Source organism: Malania oleifera, chromosome 5, assembly GCF_029873635.1.
Source record: "Malania oleifera isolate guangnan ecotype guangnan chromosome 5, ASM2987363v1, whole genome shotgun sequence".
NCBI classification, from domain to species: Eukaryota; Viridiplantae; Streptophyta; class Magnoliopsida; order Santalales; family Ximeniaceae; genus Malania; species Malania oleifera.
Window position 1 is genome coordinate 22023748 of NC_080421.1, and position 22582 is coordinate 22046329.

At 36.3% G+C, this 22582-nt stretch overlaps 1 protein-coding gene across 4 annotated transcripts; it reads right to left on the reverse strand.

Moving 5' to 3' along the window:
* Positions 1-22582, reverse strand: LOC131155569 (pathogenesis-related homeodomain protein). Of its 4 annotated transcripts, XM_058108792.1 has the most exons (10): positions 22270-22521; positions 21975-22061; positions 20214-21181; positions 6903-7068; positions 6647-6764; positions 6441-6553; positions 5799-6362; positions 4583-4906; positions 1209-1298; positions 1-1134 (listed from the first exon to the last, which is right to left on the reverse strand). In XM_058108792.1, exons 3-10 carry the CDS (start codon positions 20918-20920, stop codon positions 757-759), a joined length of 2460 nt encoding a protein of 819 aa, XP_057964775.1. In that variant the 5' UTR covers positions 20921-21181; positions 21975-22061; positions 22270-22521; the 3' UTR covers positions 1-756. The 4 variants fall into 4 exon arrangements, with proteins under 4 accessions (XP_057964775.1, XP_057964776.1, XP_057964774.1 ...); XM_058108793.1 differs by lacking the exon at positions 21975-22061 and having other exon boundaries at positions 20214-20905; positions 22270-22582; XM_058108791.1 differs by having other exon boundaries at positions 21975-22521.

The window sequence follows — 22582 nt, forward strand, 5'->3', positions numbered from 1 at the left end:
TCGTCATCAATGGTCAATTGAATTTCCTTTCTGGTCAAATGAGGAAAATAATAATAAATGAAAATTTGAATTTCCAAATACAAGGTAAAAGAAAAAATTACCATACTTCTCAATTTCAATACATCCGCAAGAAAGGCATCACTACATGAGATTTTTGCTACTGTCCTGGGACTAGGTATAGAAGATGCGCAGGATCGATTTTTGCAGCCTCATTTGCGCAAGATAATAGGAGAGCCACAGGCAGTGGAGCAATGGTAGCTCACTGGATCTCTGGCAGGCTTCTCAACCACCATCTGGGGTAAAGAAACTGGGTTCTAGCAGGAGACAAGGTTTTGAAATAGGGTTTGAGACTCTTCAAAACCCCTAAAATGGGGTGTTCCATGTATGTGACCATTGTCCAAAGGTAGATTCGTCGAGGCATACCATCCAAGCTGGCTCAAATGGTCATCTTAAGATGTATTTTTTGAACTACCTGAATTGCCGACAATCCATGACTGACCAGCTTTATTTAGATCCACATGACTTTAGTTACCTGAAGTGACTTTTTCCACCCCAAATTACACAATTAATTGGAAGAATTTTGAGACTTGCCAACTGTGTAGAAGTGAAACTGAATCCTTCCAGCAGACTGTCTTCTCAAAATACCTTGCCCTCTCAAAATACCTTGCCCCCACACGTGGAAACACCTTGCCCTCACATATGGAAAAACCGAAGAAATGCAAAATTATGCTCATAGGTGGATCAAAATTCATATTGTCAAGCAACAGTTTTCCTATTTTTACTGTACGTTTTAGGTTTCCGCACTTCCTGTCCCTTAGGTGTATGAGCTGAAGGCTTCAGAGTTCCAACACCCGAAACCTTATCTGATGCCTGATGGCATGACTTACCTTTTTGGTGCCTGGAATTTGGAGTCGACTTCTGTTTTGTGTCTTCAATCACCAATCTTGTCTCCCTCACATCTTTGGCATGCAATTCTGTCGGGGCAGAGTCCGCTCCATTACAGGCAGTACCAGTACTAGGCAATTCCTGTTCGAGCTGGGACAAATTTCTCTTTGTCTTGCACGTTGGGGCATCCTTTTTCTGAGAATGTCCATGGTGGAAGCTCCAACGAGCATTCTCAAACCATTTGGTAACCTATAAAATAGAAACTTTTGAGAGACAAAGCATGAAAACACATTTGCTGTTTTAGTGGAAAGAAAAAGGATGACCTGCTGTAGAGTGATTCCTAGCTCTTTTGCCATTTTTTCTTTTGCGACACGGTCAGGATATTGATTATCCTTGAAGTATTTATATAATCCCTGCATTAAAACAATGGCAATCATTTATGGTTCTGAAAAAGCATTTATGTTCTTCACTACACGTGTATGTAAAAGATTGCTTTTGTGTGTGTGGATGTGCACTTGTGTGCATGGGAGATACGAGATTGCATGCACGAGAAACAAGAGAAAGGAAAATAACTCCATCCTGGACAGATCACTTCTCTTGTCAGTAATATGCCAATTTTAGATATTAAAGAAGTGATTGAATGTGAAGATAAACTGATCTTGAGAATGCAATAACACTGCAGTCTGTCATTCAAGACCTGCCAAAATATGTGCAACAAGATCCAAAGGCAAGATTTCCCATAAAAGGTAGATCAATGCCGATTTTCTATATATTCTTTTTTATTTTATCTTTTGAATTTGCTTGCTTTACTCTGCATGGCATATATTTGTACTACTTTCACTTGCAAAATATGAGCATTTACCAAAAGTTCTATTATTGACAAATTTGCAATTGCGCCATGTGGTTCGTCTCCCCATCCTCTGTGGAGATGGGAGTTCAACTCCCCTTGTGGGCACTTTGTTGAGCCTTTGGGGTTTTGTACCTGTTTGTTTTGTATAATGTTATTGGGGGTGGTTGGTTTGCAGCTAGGGGTGAAGGGGTGTAGTTATGAGCCTGCCCCCTATAAGGCTCTTGTACAGGCGGAGCTTCAAAAAAGGAAAAAGAAAAACGCAACAGCCTGCATTCTAGGGATGCAATCATTTCTCAAACATTAAGCAAATGTAAATCACTGAAAAATAAATAACTGCAACAAAATGTCCTGATTCAATTTAAATATGCAAAAGTAAATGTAATCCATCTGCTAACTAGATTCAAAAAATAGACATTCCAACAGTCAAAGCTTCATACATCCATATTGGAAGTCTTAGGCTTGAATCCATGGTTTTAAATCGTGGTAACGGGTGGCATAACGTAACGGTAACGGGTGCAATGGGAAGTGGGAGTAGCGGATGTTACATAACAGGAAGCGGGTGTAACGGTTTTAAATCGTGGTAACGGGTGGCATAACGTAACGGTAACGGGTGCAATGGGAAGTGGGAGTAGCGGATGTTATATAACAGGAAGCGGGTGTAACGGCCGTGAATTTTTTTGTAGCACACACAACGTTGTGCATATTAGCATACTTGCATGTTTTAAGCTTTTAGCCCTTCTTAGAAAGAATTTTAGTGTATTTTGGATCCTTTAGTTCAAGTAACTAAATTTTTTGGTAATGGTAACAAGTTTACATTTGTTTTAAACCACCATTGATAGAAAAATTACGCGTGTGTACGTATTTATACTTCTCATTGTTCTTATCTGTGATAATTTCTTATGTGTGCTAAATTAATTAATTAAAAAAAATACATTATACACTCCATTAATCTATTAGACACATAAGACATACGAATAATACAAATATAAAATAGCTAGAAAAGAAAGAAGGTTGAAGTTGAAAAATATAAAACATAACTAAAGAAGGTTGAAGTTGAAAAATATAAAACATAACTATCACATTACTAATATTGTCAAAATAAAATATTTTCCTAAGTTAGTATTTTTCAAATTGTTAATTAATGCATCTCTTGTGAGTATTTAAAGAAATAGTAAATTTTGTATCATTGTCATCCTCATTATAATCTTTTCCCCCTCTTGTCATATGGTATATTGAGAATGATTTATGAATGAGAGGGAAAAAGTGAGAAGGAAAAAGAAATAAATTTTTTGATGTAACAGTCCTATAGCAGTTACGTAATGGCTATAGCGGCCTTTATGTAACAGTCGCGGTCCGTAACGGCCGCTACAACCGTGATTTTTCTTCCCAAACAATTTCACGGTGTGTAACGGTATCGATAACCCAACAATTTCTCTTTGTGTAGCTCAGGCCCACTTGGGTTGATGGGTTGTGGGCCAACAATGTATAGCAAGCCTTAACATTCCCCCACACAAGTAGCCTGACTGTGCGTGGATAGATAAACAAATAATGAATAATAATGAATAACACCCATATTGGAAACACGATAATTTTTTAATAAGCTTACATTAAACACGGTGATGTAGGAGAAGCAAGACCATGGGTAGACCTGGCAAAGCGGATCAAGTCAGATAATCTATAGCTGATTAGGTGGATTATCGGGTGAGGATATTACAATCCATATCTGACTCATTTAAGTTGCGGATTTATGGTGGTTAGGATCAGATAATCCGTGGCGGATGACAAATAATCTGTCATTCTCATCCCTAATATAATTTTTTTACCATCCGATAAACAATTTATTTGTAACATAATAATTGAGATTATTTTTAAAATTATAATTTGGTAATTGTCAAACATTTAATACCTAATCACAAAATCATAATTTTTTGAGGCTTTTGTTTTGATCACGAGAAAATTAAGAATTTGGACATGAGTTTGAATGTGGGCATAGGGCAGACTTAGAGACACATACAATAGTACAAGAGTTGGGGTGTGGGACTAAGTCTTGGTTAATCGAGCTTATTCCAATTGAATTGATGCCAAATAAGCATGGGCATATGAAATTATCAATGAATTTAAACACTAGTTGTTGGTGAATAGGCGGGTATCCATCTGATAAAATCCTAAATCCGTCAACTAACTCATTTAAAAGCGGATAAAAAAAGTTTAAACCATATTCAACTCATTTAATGTGCAAATCAGTTATGAGTTGGCTTAAGCGGATCGGATTCGATTCGGATTAATATATTTTTATCCATTTTGCTAGGTTTAACCATGGGTAGATCCTTGTTGGAGAATAATTCAAAAGAATTGGGACAAGAATTGTTATGTTTGGTTAATAGTTTATTATGTGTTTGATTAGTATAGTATAATGTATATTTGGGGGCTTGATTGTAATATTTGTGTGTTCTAAGGGAATATTTGTAATGTAGTGTAGTTTTAGCCTTTACCGTATAATAATTTCATGTGAAAAGGCTTTCTTATAAATAGTGTAAAAGTCATGTTGTAGGCAGTTGTTGAATTTGAGTTCCCACTTTATCTCCACTCTCCTCCACAACACCCCCACTTCTCCTCCGTCCTCTCTTCAATTTCTTCTTCTCTCTCCCATGGCTGCAATCCTTGATGATGCCCCTGCATCACATGGGCAACAAGACCAGAACCCAGAAGCCCCTGGCAACCATGGCTCCGATACAATGCTAGATTATCACTTTACCTAAAAGCTTAACCTGATAGGTTGTGGGCGGACAATGTTTATTGAGCCTTAACAAGATTGAAATAACAGAAATGAAAAACTTACAGAAATACCTGAGTCACAGCTTCCCCAAGTCTTTTATATGCTGATCTTCTAACTTTTCTTGCACTAGAACCAGGTCCAGAAGAACCTTCATAGGATTTTGCAGGTGAATCATTTACGCCTTCAATTTTCAGATTCTCATGCGTTCTCCTTTGGCTATGTTCAGAGTCCTTTAGGTTGTGCCTTAAGTCATTTGTCATCCTTCCATTCTTCATGGTTGGACTCATCTGCAATGGAGAAACTTCCCTTGTTTTTTTGTTTCTTTTCTTTGGCACATTAGTTTCAGTCCAATCTTCATCATCACTTGAATCGGAGGAAATGTTTCCATACGTCTCCTTCACAGACCAGCATTCAAAACAAAGATAAGAAAACTTGAAAACAGCGAGGGAACAGAAAAAGTAATGATGCCAACATCATAAGATTCGAAGCGAATTTACCTGAGAAACTTGGAGTAAAAATAATTAAAAACAAAGGATAACCAGGGTTAAATTTTAACTTCAAATTTTTATTTTTATTTTTAAAAGACAACCAAGGATGAGGATAGATGAAGTTAAACACATGACATTTTCGGGCATCTCTCCTGTGGATCTGAACATGGTTCTTCTGCACATCTTAGTAAAAGAGTACAAATTATACCCAAAGAATCAAAGTTCAATTGTCAAGCAAAAGTCCCCCATTTCTAGCATGGGTTCTGCTGTTACACACTTGAGGGTGTATTAACTGAAAAGTTTGGCATTTCATCATTCAAACCTTATTGCTGCCTGATTATCTGAGCTACCCACTTCGGCATTTCATCTACTGCACAGTGTTTTCCTTAGTCTCATAATTCTACTTGCTATGACATGAGCAAATGCATAATTTTACCTATTTCTTTATATTGCATATCAGTAAATTCAGTTCAAGTTTTTGACCAAACAGCAATCTCTCCTAGAATGTTCACACATAAATCAAGCCATTCATCTGCATGACTAGAAGGCTACAATCAGCAGCGATAATGGACAGAATTTCTCCAATCCAATACATTAAAAAATAAAATCCAAAACATGTGGACGTCTGACTGAAATTAGTAAAAATAATAAACAAATTCATTGGGTTTAATGAGAATACTAGCTTTGAGCCATTGAAATGCATATCATTGCACATAAATTCCATTTATTTTGCAGGATCCAGCAAGTGCATGAAAAAGAGATTAACAATATCAGAAATAAAATTTGAAAGAACACTTACATCATACAGTTTCTTATAATCCAGCCTTTCTACATGCCTTTTCCCTGATACAGGTGTAGAATCATCTAGTCCAGGACTGGACTCTAAAGTGGTTAACAGCTCATCTCTTAAAGAATTTTTGTTTCCAGCAAGTTTGGATCTTTTACCATTTGAACAACCAGTCGCTTTGCTATGGTCCAGGGATGGATTCTCGACTTTTTCCAAACAGGTTTTATCTTCCAATGCAGTGGTCAAATCCTCAGAGTCAGATGTAAAATCAGAACTCGAACTTTCTGGTTTAGTCTGCTCATCGAGATCCAGAGCATCAGGTTCATAATCATCATCCTCTGAATCATCAGAAGGTAGCCCCATGTTCTGTCCATCACTGCGTGAAACTTCCAAGTCACCAGATGCAGAAGTGAAATCAGATTCATCAGGACTTGATTCATCTCCCTGAACACCCTCATCAGCATCTGGAACATCGGGGTCATAGTCATTATCCTCAGAATCATCTGATGAAAATCCAAAGCTCTGATCGTGCTTATTTCCCCCTGCCGCTGCAGCAGCAGCTTCAGGAAAAACTTTCTGCAATTAAGAGGCATCAAAACTAATTAAACCTGTAACAAACCTAAGAAAGCAAAGACAGGAGATTTTATAATTGACCTCCCAGCTGTCAGTAATGGAAAGATCTGTTCCTTGAGAATCATTAAGTAAGTCAAGGCAGTCAACTTTGCAATCACATGCTGGGCATAGCCAACCCTCATCACCAGGAGGAACTGAAAACATAAAATGAAGGACCATGATGACTTAAAAGTTGCTCAATAACCATAAATCCAAATTATTAACATCACAAGCAGTTTGGATGTTACTTCTTAACAATGGTGGCTCCAAACATAACTGGTGGAACCCACGTTCGCAAGCACCATCACACAGTATGATATCGTCATTGGTGGAGAGATCTTTGGATCCACATTTGGCACAGAATATCTGCCATAAGAAAATGTTGTCTAAGAATTTAATATTTCATGCACAAACAATCAGTTAAAAGAAGCAGGTATATCATTCAAATGAAAAAAAAATCCACGGAAGAATGAAGGTTGTTTTCGGCTAGCAAACTTCTCTTACATCCTCACTGTCAATCTGTCCTTCAGCATCAAATAGAGAATCTGAAAGCCTTCCTTCAGTGCATAATGAATCAAGATGTTGAAACAAATCTCTTATTTTAACTTTGCGACGTAAAATTTCAGATTTGGCTCTTTGAAGCTCCTTCTCAGGCTTCAGTTTGTCAAGACTGCAAAGTTATGGAAATAATTAGAATAAACAATTAAGTATAAACAAACAAGGTAAAGTTCTTCCGACCTTGATGACATCTCAAGACTAGACAAGTGCTCAAGTTCATTATGCTTGAGCACTTTTGACCCTCTCTCCAACAGATATGATGTAGATACAACATAAAACAGACACTCTAATTGAAAAGAGCAACATAACTACAGCAACCCACAACAATTTTTATTTTACAAGTAAAAAAAATATGTAAGGAAATAAAAAGTTATAACCACTTGGCAATAGCAATATTTGGATTCCACATTTCAGGAAATTTTGGCTCTCTCATCTACTCTACATGTTAAAGGGTAGATGCATTTAAGTGTTTTGTCAACGTAAAAAAGTGTGTTAGATAAAGTATGCCCTTTTTTCCCCCCCAACATACTCCTTATAACATGTGTGTACGCCTATTACATAATATTCAAACATATTTGCACATGCTCGTCACATAGCAGCTTAATCCTAGCTTCCCAAAAATTTTCTCAAATCTAGGAGCATCTCATGTGGCTTCATGGAATTGCAGAAATGCTTTTTGGTCGAGAGAGAATCTAAAGTGGCTTTTCGGTCTTGCAAAAAGGCATTTTGATCACGCAAAAATATAAACATAGATATATCCGTAATAATAAAGCATCTGAGTAGTATTATTACACCCACATCAAAATCAATACAGTTATTAATACTACAGAACAAATGGCAAATCAGTTTTATTTTTTTTAAATAAAACTTCACTCATCAAAAAAGGAACTAGTCATATAAGTACTATGCCAGGTAGCACAAAAGGTTATTTTGGATCAATTAAAAAATTGTTGCAGTGATCTGATTATGCAATAGTCAATGAGTTCTTAAGTCAGCTCAGTGTCATAAAATCTGGCTTTATTTTGCTGTTTTCTATTTTCTTTAGTCAGTCTTCTATGTCTTATTTACAGGTATTTTGACCAGTAGAAATTTATTTTAAAATCTATGTGAGTTTTAAGCAAGTCATGACTTTTTGCAGGTGTTTTGTTCATTTACATGTTTAAAATTTCTACTGAATAGAGCTACAGCCCTCAGAATAGTTCAAAAATGAAAAGATAAAATAGTTTATTTGTTAGGGCATCCCTTAAACCTTTCAAAAGGGCTGTTCCCAGTCATATTGACCAGCATTTCGGATGAATTTCAGTTGGTATTAGTTCCAGGTTCCAGTCTGGCAGATTTATATGGGGAATAAAGGGATTACTCTCTAGGGTTTTAGAAGATGCCACCAAAGAGAAGGAATCCACCTTGCGGACTAACCACTCAACCTGACCATAATGCTGCACTGGATCAATAATGAGTGATCATTGTCAAACCAGCACAGCACGAAATCAAGCCCCTTCTCATGATGGCATTGGAAGGAGGGTGACTATCCTGAAGAGGATGTTAATCCTTTTCACAGAAAGGCACTGCTTCCACCAGCTCTAGTTCTCTTGATACTGCATTGTTTGTGGGGTTTAAGGGGAGAGATTCTTGAATCTTCTGGTTTGTAGGAATAAGCTGAATGAAAGTGAAGCACAAAAGGTGGCAGGCTGTGTTAGTAGTTAACAAACTAGTGGTTTACGGACCAGTTGGAAGGATGCGTGGAACGAGCAAAGTATTATCATTTGATTACAAAAAATAAACTACTCTAGATGATTATATTCCATTTAGATTACATAAAAAAAATTTAGTAATGAAAATTAAAAGGAGTTCTTGCCAGGAATTAGTGCACTTATTAGACCTCATTCTGAAAAATGAATCTATCACTACCATATAATATATATCATACTTTATTTTTTGCAAAGAAAATATAATGTACAGATGCACCAAAACGACATTTCTATAGATAATATTTAAGTACTGGTATTAATTGATAATAACCCTAATCACAACAAAGTAGTATCAATTAGTTTAAAAACCAATAAAAAGAAAAAGCAAACTAAAAGCAAAAGCAAAATAATATCTTAATTATATCTGTCTATCATTGATTCCTTCACCTTAGGGGGTCATTCTACTGTTATCCATGCTTGTCTCTCTTCTATCCCTCGAATTATTTATCCCTCTTTAGAATTCTCGTGAGAATTTCCTGAGGACTAGAGAGTAGATGACGAGGGATTGCTAGTGGTCAGATGTTGGTGAACGAGGAGAGATCATTTAGCAGGGTGGAACATTCTGAGTAGGACTAAAAGGGAGGAAGGTCTGTGTCTCGATAATTTGGTTTCTAAAAGCATCTCGCTGGAGGTAAAGTGGTTATGGCATTTTCTTTTAGAAACTAAATCTCTTTTGCACAAGGTAATTTGTAGTAAATTTGAATTTCTACAAAATGGGTGGGAAGTAAAGCAGGAGTATATATTAATCAAGTCATGGAAATTTGTTTCTCAAATCTATCAATCTTTATTTCCTAACGTTCATAATAGTGGGTAATGGGTGAGAATCCATTTTAGGAGCATAAGGATTGGGAATGTGCCTTTGGCAATTGGTTTCCTTCATCGTTTTTGCTTATCTAATCTTCACAAGTCTTCTATTGCTCTCTTCCTCTATTTGCAAGAAGGCCATTTCGTGTGATTTTCATTTCGAGAGGAACCTCAATGAGAGAGAAACTAATGAGCTTTCTTCTTTTGACTGTCCGACTAGAATCTTTTAAGTCCAATTGGGTAGTGATATAGGGATTTTTGTTTCGAGAGGAACCTCAATGAGAGAGAAACTAATGAGCTTTCTTCTTTTGACTGTCAAACTAGATTCTTTAAGTCCAATTGGGTAGTAATATAGGGATTTTCATTTCGAGAGGAACCTCAATGAGTATAGGTATTTGGAGTCTGGAATCTTTTCGGATTTCTCATGCAAATCTCCCTCCTCTCCTTTGATCCATGACCCTAATGTTTGCCCCTTTGCCCTCTATTCTCTAATCTGGAAAGCTAAAGCTCCTTCAAAAATCAAGGCCTTTTCTTGCACTGCTATCCTTGAGAAAATCAATAACAATGATTTACTTCAAAAGCAAAGACCAAACAAGGCCATGTCTCCCAATGTTTGTGCACTCTGTTTTGGGAATGGGGAAAATTGCTTCCACTTATTTTTACATTGTACCTTCTCTTGGGGTCTTGGGATTATTTGTTTCGGATTTTTTTTGGGTGAAAATTGCATGCGCCAGGCTTATTTGGAGTGTTTTTGCGTTTCTATGTTTGGAGGTTTTGGTAAAAGGAAAGAGAGAAAAGTTTTGTGGCACTGTACTGTCTATAATTTGGTGCACCTGAGTGGAAAGGAACACTAGAATCTTTAAAGCTGTTGCCACTTCCAGTAGTATGCTTTGGAGCAGAGTGGTCTTCTTGTGTTCCTCTGGTGCTCCACAAAAGATTCTTTCATCATGTTTCGTTGAGAGACATGCAGTTGGCTTGGTTGGCGTTACTTTATTAGACTTGTATTTTCTTTCTTTTTGTTTAGTTGTTTCCTTTTGTAATGGGAAGATACCTTGTTCTCCTCTGTTTTTCTTTTTTCCTTTTCTTTATTGTGCTCCTTTCTTCCTTTAATAGAATTCTTCACTTATCAAATATATATATATAAAGCAAAAATAATAACATACTACACAAATTAAACAAATAATATAATGAGAGGGCAGTCCTTGACTCACCGTACAACAACAACAAAACCAACCTTAAGTCCCATTAAGTGGGATTGGCTACATGAATCTTTTCTGCCAATTTACATGATCATTGGCAATTTCCTTTGATAATTTAAGGGATGTTAAATCCTTACCATCTCATTCCAAGTTATTTAGAATTACTCCCAGCCCTTCTACTGCCACTAACAGTATCTACCTCACCGTTTGGTGCCACAAGCCATCTCAGCCGCCCCTTTATGCGTATCTTCTAGCATCAACCATCTTGACTTACAGTATGGGCATTAAATCAAAAGCGGAAGACCACACGTTCAAATCATGGAAGCATCCACAGCCTACACCTTGCCCTCCCTAGACCCCTGATAGCGTGGGAGCAATGTGCATTGGGCATTACATTTTGTCTTTCTTTTAAATAACAGTTTAAATACCTTCTTTTATCTTGGTCAATTACATAATAAAATATGATTATGGTTCACAATCAAACACTAATAACTTGCTTTTTGACTTCTAATCCCACAATTTTTGCAAGGGCCGCACTCCGCACATGCACCTGAGCTTGATCACCAGACATGTGGTGGGTCTCTTGATTAATCCTAGGTCCTGCCATCTTGGGTTGCTATAGAGAGATTTGGATTGATGGGCACAAACTGGGTTCAATTATGGGTGGCTCAACCCCCTTAACCCACCCTTAGCTAGCTCAAGTGTCACATACGACATGTGGCATTTCTTCATTGTTTTTCTTTCTAGTTACGTGACAAATCAAATTGTCTTTCTCCCATTATCTGAAACCTTGTACGCAACCATGATCTTCCCTCATTGGACAATAGACTCGCTTCTTATTAGCACTACAAATGCCACCCTTCTCACCCTATTTTGGAGATCTTTTGGCCTTGATTTCTCACTACAGCCCTTCTCCCTCTAACCATAGTAGTCATAGGCGCGAGGCGAGCCGAGGCACAAGGCGAAGGCGCACGCCTCACAATTATTAAAATGGTGTAAAATGTCTATTTGGGGTAATTGATATATGAACATATGAATATCTAGTAACATTAGAATTTAAAAAACAATGTATCATATATTTCAGGCAAATTAGGCAATTACTCATTTTGTATTAGTAGCTAATAGCCTAATCCGGGCAATAACCCATTTAAGATTTAAGACTTATATAATGCATTTCCAAACAAATTAAAAAACAGTAGCTAAATTTAAATAAAAAAGAATAAATATAATGTATTAGTTATGATTTATAAACTTACATTAATTAAACTAAATATTACAAATTAAAAAACAGTAGCTAAATTTACGTAAAAAGAATAAATATTATGTATTAGTTATAATTTATAAACTTACATTAATTAAACTAAATATTCAATTAGTAATTACATATAAAGAAGAAGAAGAAGAAGAAAGAGTAGCTAAATTTCAATAAAAAGAATAAATATTATGTATCTGGTATAATTTATAAACTTACATTAATTAAACTAAATATTACAAATTAAAAAACAGTAGCTAAATTTCAGTAAAAAGAATAAATATTATGTATTAGTTATAATTTATAAGCTTACATTAATTAAACTAAATATTTAATTTATAAGCTTACATATAAAGAAGAAGAAGAAAAAGAGAAGCAGCAGGCAGCAGTCAGCAGCACGCAGCAAGCCGGCAGAAGGAAGAAGCAGAAGAAGAAGAAGAAGAAATAGAAGAAGAGAAGCAGCAGGCAGCAGGACGCAAGCAGCAGCAGAAGAAGAAGAAGAAGAAGAAGAAGACTTACGAAGGTTCGAAGGCTCAAAGACGAGCTCGCTGCTGGTTTGAAATGTCGAAGATGACGTGATGAACTCACAGCTGGTTCAAAGGCAGGCAGACGAACTCGCGAGGGCTCCTGCTGGTTCGAAACGAAGTCGTGAAGAGTCGTGCTTCTTCAAAATGTCAAAGACGGACTCACGATCCTGGTTCGAAGCTCGAAGACGAAGTCGCGAAGGCTTCCAGCTGATTCGAAGGCTCGCAGATGAGCTCACACTGCTGGTTCGAAGGATTGCGAAGGCTCCTGCTGGTTCGAATGTGCAAAACGAACTCACGGAGGGCTTCGAAGGGCCGAAAGGGGCTAGGGCTCTGTTCGTTCAAGTCGAATGAGGGCTATGGGTCAGGCTGTGGCTATTTCTCTCCTTTAAATGACTAAAAATTCACAAGGCGCGAGTCACTGTGCCTGTCGCCCCACTGCACCTCGTCTTGCCTGGCGTCGCCTCTTGCAGGTTGCCTCACCCCACCTGGTTTGGGGCGCAAGCCTCTTCGCCTCACTGCGCCTAGGAGCACTTTTAACTACTATGCCTCTGACCCAAAACTTCTCTCTCTAAAACAGTTGTCATCTCCACGTCATCCTCCGGCCACATGACACTTAAGCTCCTGAGGATTGCTCGGTTCTCCTCTCTTGGCAACCTCAGCTACATCTTGGTACTGGTAAGAAGCATTGTCTCCCATCCACATCCAAGAACTTGCATTTACACACAACAATCAATTCAATGGAAAATTTTCCATCCAACAAGCATACTTGCTAATTGTAAGCTAATTACTTAGAATTTAGGGTAAAGAATATTGTTCACAACACATGCTAATTATTTATATCTTAGTTAATTTTCATATATTTTTCTCGAATATGGCCTTCTAGCCTCCTATATAATAAAATAAAATAAATTTAATACAAGCTACCCACACCATTGGGGGTCTAGGGACGGCATGGTGTGCAGAGTCCTACTATATAATAGAATGTTCATTAATAATATTAAATAATACAGATACATTTATTCAATATTATTCACTGCAAGTTCAAAGTAATGAATTTATAGTGCTATATATCACTATATCCATTTTGATGCCTTTAGCATACACAGACTGCAACTTTGCACTTGTCCAGTATTTTTTCTTACTTGGCTTTACCAATTTCAAGAACCTCAGGTCACCTAGCATCCCTCCCTAAACCTCCCATGACGATTTCCTTCTTTAGGGCAAACCTTTGAGGTTTCACAAGATATGGATAGCAACGTACCAATGAATTGTTCAAGCAGAACCAACGAGGCTTGAATATATGTCTTGCTAAGTGAGGAGATAGTTTGACGTCCTAACAGATCTCCAGTTTTATCCAGGATCAGCCAACATGTCACCTACATGCAACAGTGATTTTCTATAAACTTCCTAATGAGTCTCCAGTATCATCAAAGATCGGCCACACATTACCTACATCTGACCCTGATTTAATTTTAGAATCCAAGGGTGAATCAAGAGGCTTGAATCCCAACAGCATCGTCTCATCCAACAAGTCGACATATTTCCACCGTGACAAGATAATCGCTCTATGAGATCTAGATACCTCAATTCCCAAATACTTCAATACTAAATCTTTAGTCTAGAACTTTGTCAGCAGAAACTGCTTTAAATGACGTATACCATCACTATCTTCAGATATGACTACGCAATACCATCAACTTACATGACCAGTGAGAAATTACCAACTAGAATACTGAGCGATTTATCCACAATGTCCTAAAGTTCAAAAAATTTTGCTCTGATTCAGGAGAGTTCAAAAGGAATTCAGGATTCAATTTCCCTATTGAAAATTTTGGCCCATGTCTTGGACAAATAGGCTGAAATTTTGGAAATTCAAAAGAATAACTGGAAAAAAGAGAAATTTTTTATATTTTAAATTTTGTTTCTAAAAATTATTGCAATCATCTATTTTAATGTTTCTGAAAGTTTCATCTTATGATTTTTCATGATTTGTTATAACTTTCCCATGTTCCTTTAGATTGAAATCAAAATTTCTATTGAAATTAAACTTGTGGTTCCTAGCTTTACTGCACATCTTTGAAGACCAAGCTCCATCCTTGACACTAAATATACCAAATCACATTCTAGAAATTGATTTTTTATTGATAGCAAAAGAACATGAATTTATTAGAAAAATAAGAATGTACAAGAAAGAGAACAAGTAATCTTTCCACAACAAAAAAAAAACAATAAAAAAAAACTCAAAACAATCAGCCACTTATAGAGACGTATTTTTGTAGAAGTACTTCTAAAAAAAAAAGTATGGTTTTGCTTATTATAAGTATTTTTTTCAGATAAGTATTTTCCTAGAAAAACACTTTCAAAACATATTTAGTAGTTTGGAAAAGTACTTCTTGAAATAAGTACTTAACCATTTCCAAACACTTGACACAAGTACTAATAAAAAGTACCTTTCTGAAAAAGTACTTAGTTTTTTTTAAAGATGGTAACAATGCCCAACCAACCCTGTTGGATATAAGAAAACTAGAAAACCTAACTCCTTTAAAACAACCACAGAAGCACATCAAAGTGAGGCCAAATAATGAATCATCTCCCATAACAATGATACGTTCAGTTTTTTTTCCATAAATATAAGGATTTTGTTTAATCCATAAACCCCACAAAACTGTGAAAACCGCACATATCCAAAAAGCACAAGCATCCTTCCTTTTACCACAACCAACAAAAAAGAAGTGTCCAACAAATCTAAAGAAACCTGATTTTCCCCCAAAAGATCAAAAAATTTATTCCATATATTCCAAGCAAACGAGCAGTGCAAACTAATGACATGCTGTTTGAGAACTATCAAGACAAAGAAAACATATACAGAGAGAAAGTTCTTCTGAAGATTTGAGGGAACTTGGGCCTACCAAATAATTCAACAATGGAGTGGAAAGGAAAAATATTAGCATTAATCAAGTAGTCAGAAAAATATTTGCAAGAATAAGCCTCAGAAGAGTCTAAAGATCAAGAACATTTATCCACCCCAAAGAAAGGACAGCAAGTTCCAAATAACATCAAGGAATACAACTCCACCACCTCTCTATCATTAAGAATTCTATCCCCAAAAACAAGAGAAGAATATGGAAGTCCTAAGAAAATGAATGACCTTCAGAAATCAAAAAGAAAGGAATAACTTCATTATGACTTGAACTCAAAACAATAAAGATGAGGAAAAGAATAAAATAAAGCAGCATTATCCACCCAGATGTCCTCCCAAAAATGAATACGAGAACCATTACTTGAGACAAACTTACTGTGACGAACAAAGAAGGGGTAGACCTGAGAAATAAATCTCCAAAGGCTTTCCAAAGAACATCTAATTCCTAAATTAGCATCCCAACAATTCACATGCATTCAAAATTTACTTTTAATAACTCTAGGCCAGAGAGAAGAATCATCTAAGGGAAACTGCCATAACCATTTATCCAAAAGAGCAATGTTTTTTTACACCAACTTACCTAGACCTACAAGTAGTCCCCCAGCTAACAAGATGATCTCTCTTATCCCCAAAACCCCGACCAAAGGAAATATCACATGATCTTCTCTATCATACTAGCTATCCCCACCAAAATCCTAAAAATAGACAAACAATAAAAAGGGATAGGAGCAAGACAAGCCTGAATAAGTATAATACAACCCCCTAAAGAAAATAATGCACATTTTGATTCATCCAAGACTCTCTCGACCACTGGAAAAAACCGCTGGCCTACGATTACCTCTCACCATAACCTGCTAATGAAGCCAACCCGCTAGACCTACTAGATGTCAAATTGATGGCTGCTACACCACTCTTCCCCAAATTAATTTTAAGCCCAAAAACCCTCTCAAATACTTGAAGAGTCAAAATGTTAAAAAATGTATCTCTATGATCACGAATGAAAAACATACTATAATTAGCAAGTAAACTGAATATGGGGCATCCAAACCCCTCGTCTACTCACTTCCAGCCCTTTAACTAAACCCTTATAAACCGCCCTCTCCACCATTCTACTCAAAACATCAACCAACAAAACAAACAAAAAAAGGAGATAATGGATCCCCTTGTCTAACACCCCTCGATGCTCTAAACCATGATTTGGGTTCTCTATTCACAATAATAGGGAAAAAAAAAACAAAACAAAACATTAGACAAGCTACTCTTTGAGCCAGGAGGTTGCTCAAGAGGTGAAGAGAAGCAATAATGTGTGCTTAGCTATAAGAAAGAATGTGTATGATGGTCCAAACCGCACACCTAAGTATACCCTAGATAACACCCAAAGACACCCTACAATGGACTTACTAGTAAGAATTGGCACAAGCTCCTGTGTATCATTTGCCAATAGAGCATGCATCTCCTCATTCATTGCAGCTCTCCACCTTGACTGGAATAACGCTTCAGATACAGACTTAGGAAGAGAGATCAGAGGATAACGAAGTTATAAAACAGAAATAAGAGTGCGACAAAAGTCCTAACACACAAAGTGGAGATAGGATGTTGGGTACAAGTTTGTTTACCCTTGATTGACAATACAAAGATCAATACCATGAGAAACATTGTTCTAAATGGCAATGGTGGGTAGCATAACCTAGCTAATGGGTGTAGTAGGAAGTAGGAGTAGTCGAGATAAAGGGAAGCACATGCAACAACCATGAACTTTTTTCAAGCACACACAACCTTATGTAAATTGGTATATTTGCACGTTTTATAGGACTGGACCCATTAAAAGATTTTAGGCATATTTTGAATCCTTTAAATCAACTTAATAACATTGTCTAGTAAGGGCAATAAATTTGTCATTTTTTTATAAACCATTATTAATAGAAAATTCATATATATTTCACTTTCATTAATCATATTTGTGATAAACTAATTAATGAAACAAAATACATTACACACTCCATTAATCTGTTAGGCAAATAAGGCATACACATCATGGTTTTAAAACCCAAACTGGACCAACCGGTCCCAGGGGGTAAAACTAGAACCTGTCAGAGTGATGTCATAAACCCAATTTTGGCACAAATCAGAGTCAACTTGGACCTAGCCGATACTAGGTCACTTGGTGTAACTCAGCCAGACCCAGGGACTTGGACATGTTGACTCAAGCGCTCACTAAAAAGGGGAAAAGCTTGCAGATTTTGCAAGTAGGGAGTGTTGAATGGTCTCCGAAGGAGGAGAGAATCTCTGCCAATGAACCAGATATCATTTTGTGATCCTTTAGTCAAAAGAAAATTTATAAAAAAAAAAATTAATTTATTTTATATACAGATATATACTATTAAATGCAAGCATTAAATGCATATATAAGTAAATATAAATTTAATTAAATTTTAAAATATTTTCCCTCGAATAAATTCTCAATTGGAATCAAACCCCCTTAGTTCAATATTTTATAAATTAATCAAACCTCAAACTCTTTTACCCTTCATAAAATTTTATTAATTCAATCAAATCCCTTCTCAATATTATCTAATATTTGTTTGACTTCTAATAATAATCATCATCATCATCATATATATATATATATATATATATATATATATATATAAAATTCTTAATGTTACTAAATCGACTACTTGTTTGACCTACCAATTCAAAGTCCGACCGAGCCAGTGGCTCCATTGAGTTGGACAATGGTCCGACTTTTAAAAATATGATACAAATAATATAAACCAATTATTATCCTCCATTCTCTACAATTATTTTTTTCATTACTTGATTTTTCTTGTTATAAAATAAAATAATATATATAAACAAATTCTATTGTTTAATTAGTTAAAGTAATAAAAAATAATAAATTTAGATCAATAACCTAATATATAAAATTATAATTTATAATCATAAATCTATAATTAAATAATGAAGTACTAGCAACTTGAACGTGACAAAAACTGGAAATAAATGAAGGTTGAAGTAAAAAATATAGAAAAGAAATATCAAATCACTAATATTATTAAAATACAAATTCTTTTAACAAAATATTGTTCATAAAAAGTTGCAAATTAATGCAATTTTGGTGAATATTCCAAGAAATAAATATTTTTTTTTTGTATCATTATCATCCTCATTATAATCTTATCCCCCCTCTCTTCACATAGCTCATCAAGAATGAATTATGAAAGGTAAAAAAATTAAAATGAGAAGAAAAAAAGAAATTAAAAAATATAAATATAAATTACTTGGCATAATAATTCTATAAAGGTTACGCAATGGCCGGACTACCTTTACATAATGCTAGCACCCATAACGACTGCTGAACTTTATTCCCACCAAATTTAGCGACTCGTAACAGTATTGAGGACCAAAAATCTGTTATGTAGTACTATCAGAAATTCAAAAATCTGTTACAAACATAGAAAAGAGAGAAGTCACAACTTTAGATTCTATAGGGGTCTCTCCTACCATAAGTCGCTGCCATGGGTACACCTACAAATTAGGAGGACTCAAATGAAAGGAACCAACAGGAATAAAGGCTCGAAAGGATGACTATGAAAATACAATAAGCCTAATATTGGAATCTCAATCGACAATATGAATCTCAATTTGACAACTACGTATTGGGCTAAGCCATAACATTTGGCACCAACGCAATCAAATGGTGTTCTACTAGCCATTGTCCACGTAATGAAAAGGACACATAATGTGGAGCCATGCCACTATATAGTGACTCAAACGGAGAAGCAAAGCATATGTATGTCCCACTTCGGTGAGACTAGGCCAGTGATGTGTTGCCACTTGGGCGAGATTGTAAAGCCTTGATTCCTAATCCCGTGTTGACCATGAAGGGTAGTTGGTGTCATTTATAAAGAAGCTTGGATAAGTATATTACCAAACAACCAGCTTAAGCATCCTAAGTCAGTGGATTTGACCTAGGGCTAAGATGCATAATCCTGTTTGACTGAATAGAGATACAATGCACTCTATAACTTCATAATTCTTATTTTTGAAAATTCTTTTGGTGCTTTGGTGCTTTTGCAACATCACTAGGTCAACTTTATGAAAGCTAGGGATGCATATGCGCCCACACCACCTATCATATGCAAGACTTGATAGAGGTAGTCGCTAGATTTTTTTTACCATGTAATGCAAAATTGAATTAACTCAATAAGTCAATTTCTTGGATATTAAAGTTATATAATCCAAGTTATTGAATTAAAGCAAACACAGTTCCAAACCATTTAATTGTATATTGGAACACATAATCATAAGTTCCCTGAGAGAAAATACAACGAAAAACAAAACTAGCAGAAAACAAAGTAAAATTGTAAAAGCATGTCATATTTTAGATACATTCTGAACATATAATAAATATTAGAATGCCACATTTATAATTATTTGAAAGGGGGATTGAATACAAGTCCATGTTTAATAGCATAGAATACAAATTTACAAACAATTGTTATATGCAAAATCAGTATATCTTGAGGAGTGCGACACGAAAAAGGTCATGCTCCTTTTATTTTCTAAAAAAAGAATTAAACTTGTACCCTAGGACCATTGTCCTTGTCTTAATAGCTGTCTCCCAGATTTTTTAGCTTTGATTTCTTAAACAAGGTCATGAATCATTAATGAAACACAGATGAGAGGAGAGGAAAAACTCTTAATTATCAGCTTTAATTTCCATCATAAAAAATAATAATAATTTGTTGCAAACCAAAAGTAATAACAAAAGTATAGCGTACAATTTGTGATATAACGTACATACCTTTGGCCTTTCCAACCCTCACCGGAGTAAGCATCAATAAGATTTTGATCATAGCTCATTCGTTGCAGGAAATATCTTAGATGTTTCCTGGCATTGGAGAATTCGTCACGTAATATTTCATTCCTCCTCTTTTTCATTCTTTTTCGTTTTCGTCCAGCCCTGGCATTGGACATATTATCACTTGGCTCAGAAGCAATAGGTTTCTCTCGAGATTTCGAGCGCAAAATTCTGGTACTTCCTACTAAAAATCTCTGCTTGTATTTTTTTTTCGATTGCTTTGCAGAAGTCCTTTTGTTCCCAATTTGCAACTGACTAGAATTCTCCATCACATCTTTAGGAAATCGCCCCAACTGTTCATGAATAGGGTTCTCGGTCATATCTTCACAAAGCTGTCCCAATTGCTGAATACTAGAATTGTCAACCAAATCTCCTTGAGGTGGTCCCAACCGATCAATAAGCAAATTCTCTGTCGTGCTCTTTGGTGGTAAATGTACAATAGAGCTGGATGTCAGGATGCTGGTTCCGGCTGGCTCACTTTGCACATTTTCAGAGTCAATATGATGCTTTTGCTCTGGAAATTCACTCTCTGCCCTTCCAGAAGCAAATTCACATGTCTGTTCCACAGCAGTACATACACGGCTACAACTTTCTCTAGTCTTACAACTTTCTAGCGTAGGAGAAGCACTTGTCCCCTGAGATTCAGGCATATTCAACTAGGAAGGTTGCAACAACAAATTAAAATCGTCCAGTTCAAAGCCTAGAACTGCCTCTATTTTGGGGGAATTGTGTCAGATAATACAACCATGCCCATATGACTCTTTTAACACAATAAAACAGGCAGATTCAAGTGAAAAACTCAATATTGCTTCAAAAAGAAGTCACCCAAAACCAAAATGTAAACAAGGGTCACACATAAGAACTAGTTCTTAGCCTGTCTTTGCCTGTGGCATTAAGACACACTTGATCACCTGCAGCACACATGAAAAGAAAATTCACATAATAGTTCATTAGAGTCCTAACTTTTTTACATCCACCTGACATTTAACAAGAGAAAGTTGTAATTGCACACAATCTGTGGTGTGTTAGCAATATGTGCTGTGTTGTTAGAGAACTCTACAACTGACTGATCACAATTATTCTTGCCACTGCAGATTTAAATTTAATTTTGAAACTGTAGAACAGTCTCTAGATCTTTGCTAACCTAGTCAGTTTTTCTACATGTTGAACAATGCAAGGAAAGCTAAGGTCAGAAAAGTAGAATAGTAACATTGTCAAAACTCGCAAATCATAGAAATAATAATATTGTTGATTCAAATATCAAAGCTTCAGAGCATCCACACCACCCCCCAGCCCCCCGGGGGAAAAAAAAAAACAACCAGCATTCTATGTTGCACCAACTCAGTTCACACCTTAAAGCTTAAAGCTTTGCATGCATTCAATGAAAACAAGCTCAACTTACAAGCTACAACCACACAAGCTAGCACCTTACATAAATTTCTTAAGATACTAACCCCACTATTGGATACTGGATTCTTGCTACAACGCAAAGAAACATTATTCAATCCAAAATACTCAACCATCAATGCTCTGTTCGTTCGCAAGAAAATCTATGGAAAAATATAGAAGTTAAAACTTAATTTCAAGTATTCAAAAACCTTTACTCAACTGCGCTTAACAGTCTCCGCTAACTTCAGCTCATATTGTTATTTACTACAAAAATACAACGGAAGACACGCAAAACTGGAAATTTGCAATTCTCACCTTGCTTTCGTAGATTTATTTTTCCTGCATTTCTCAGCAACCAAAAACCTCTACTCAACTGTGCTATATTCAACAACCTCTACTCAACTGCGGTTAACAATAACCGTATCGCTAGCTTAAGCTAATTTCATTATATGAGCCACAAAGAAAAAAAAAAACAGAACAAAAAGAAAAAAGTAAGAAAGACACAACGCTAGGATTAGCAATTCTCTCCTCACATTTACTTTCCCGGGATTTCTCGGCAGCCCGACGGAGGCAAAACGAACGAAAAAAATAAACGAATTCAGGAGCTTACCATGCGCGAGCTCCACCAGACGGAGAGAAAGAGAGAAAGAGAGAAAGAGATGCTAGGGTTTGAAATCTCTGCAAAAGCTTAGCTCCGAGCATCTGAGGAGGGTAGTTTCGATCTCATCTTCATGCTTCGTTTCTCCCGAGAGTTCCCACCGCAGAGAGGAAGAAAAGCAGGTGAGTTCCTCTGAATCTGGGCCAACGTGCCGCAATAGGGTGCCAGTAGAAAAGGCCCGAGTTCCCCGCCACGCTTAGCTTATGGCGGAGACTCTTCGAGATGGCGCTGGGTGCTGCTGACTTTCATGGCCGCACGCGTAGTG

Excerpts from the sequence above, each read along its gene's own strand:
- LOC131155569 (XM_058108792.1), bottom strand. The coding sequence starts at position 20,920 with ATGCCTGAATCTCAGGGGACAAGTGCTTCTCCTACGCTAGAAAGTTGT. Across the intron at positions 6,363-6,440 it reads CCATTACTGACAGCTGGGAG|AAAGTTTTTCCTGAAGCTGC; the intron begins GTCAATTATAAA and ends TCTTAATTGCAG. Across the intron at positions 1,135-1,208 it reads TAGGAATCACTCTACAGCAG|GTTACCAAATGGTTTGAGAA; the intron begins GTCATCCTTTTT and ends TCTATTTTATAG.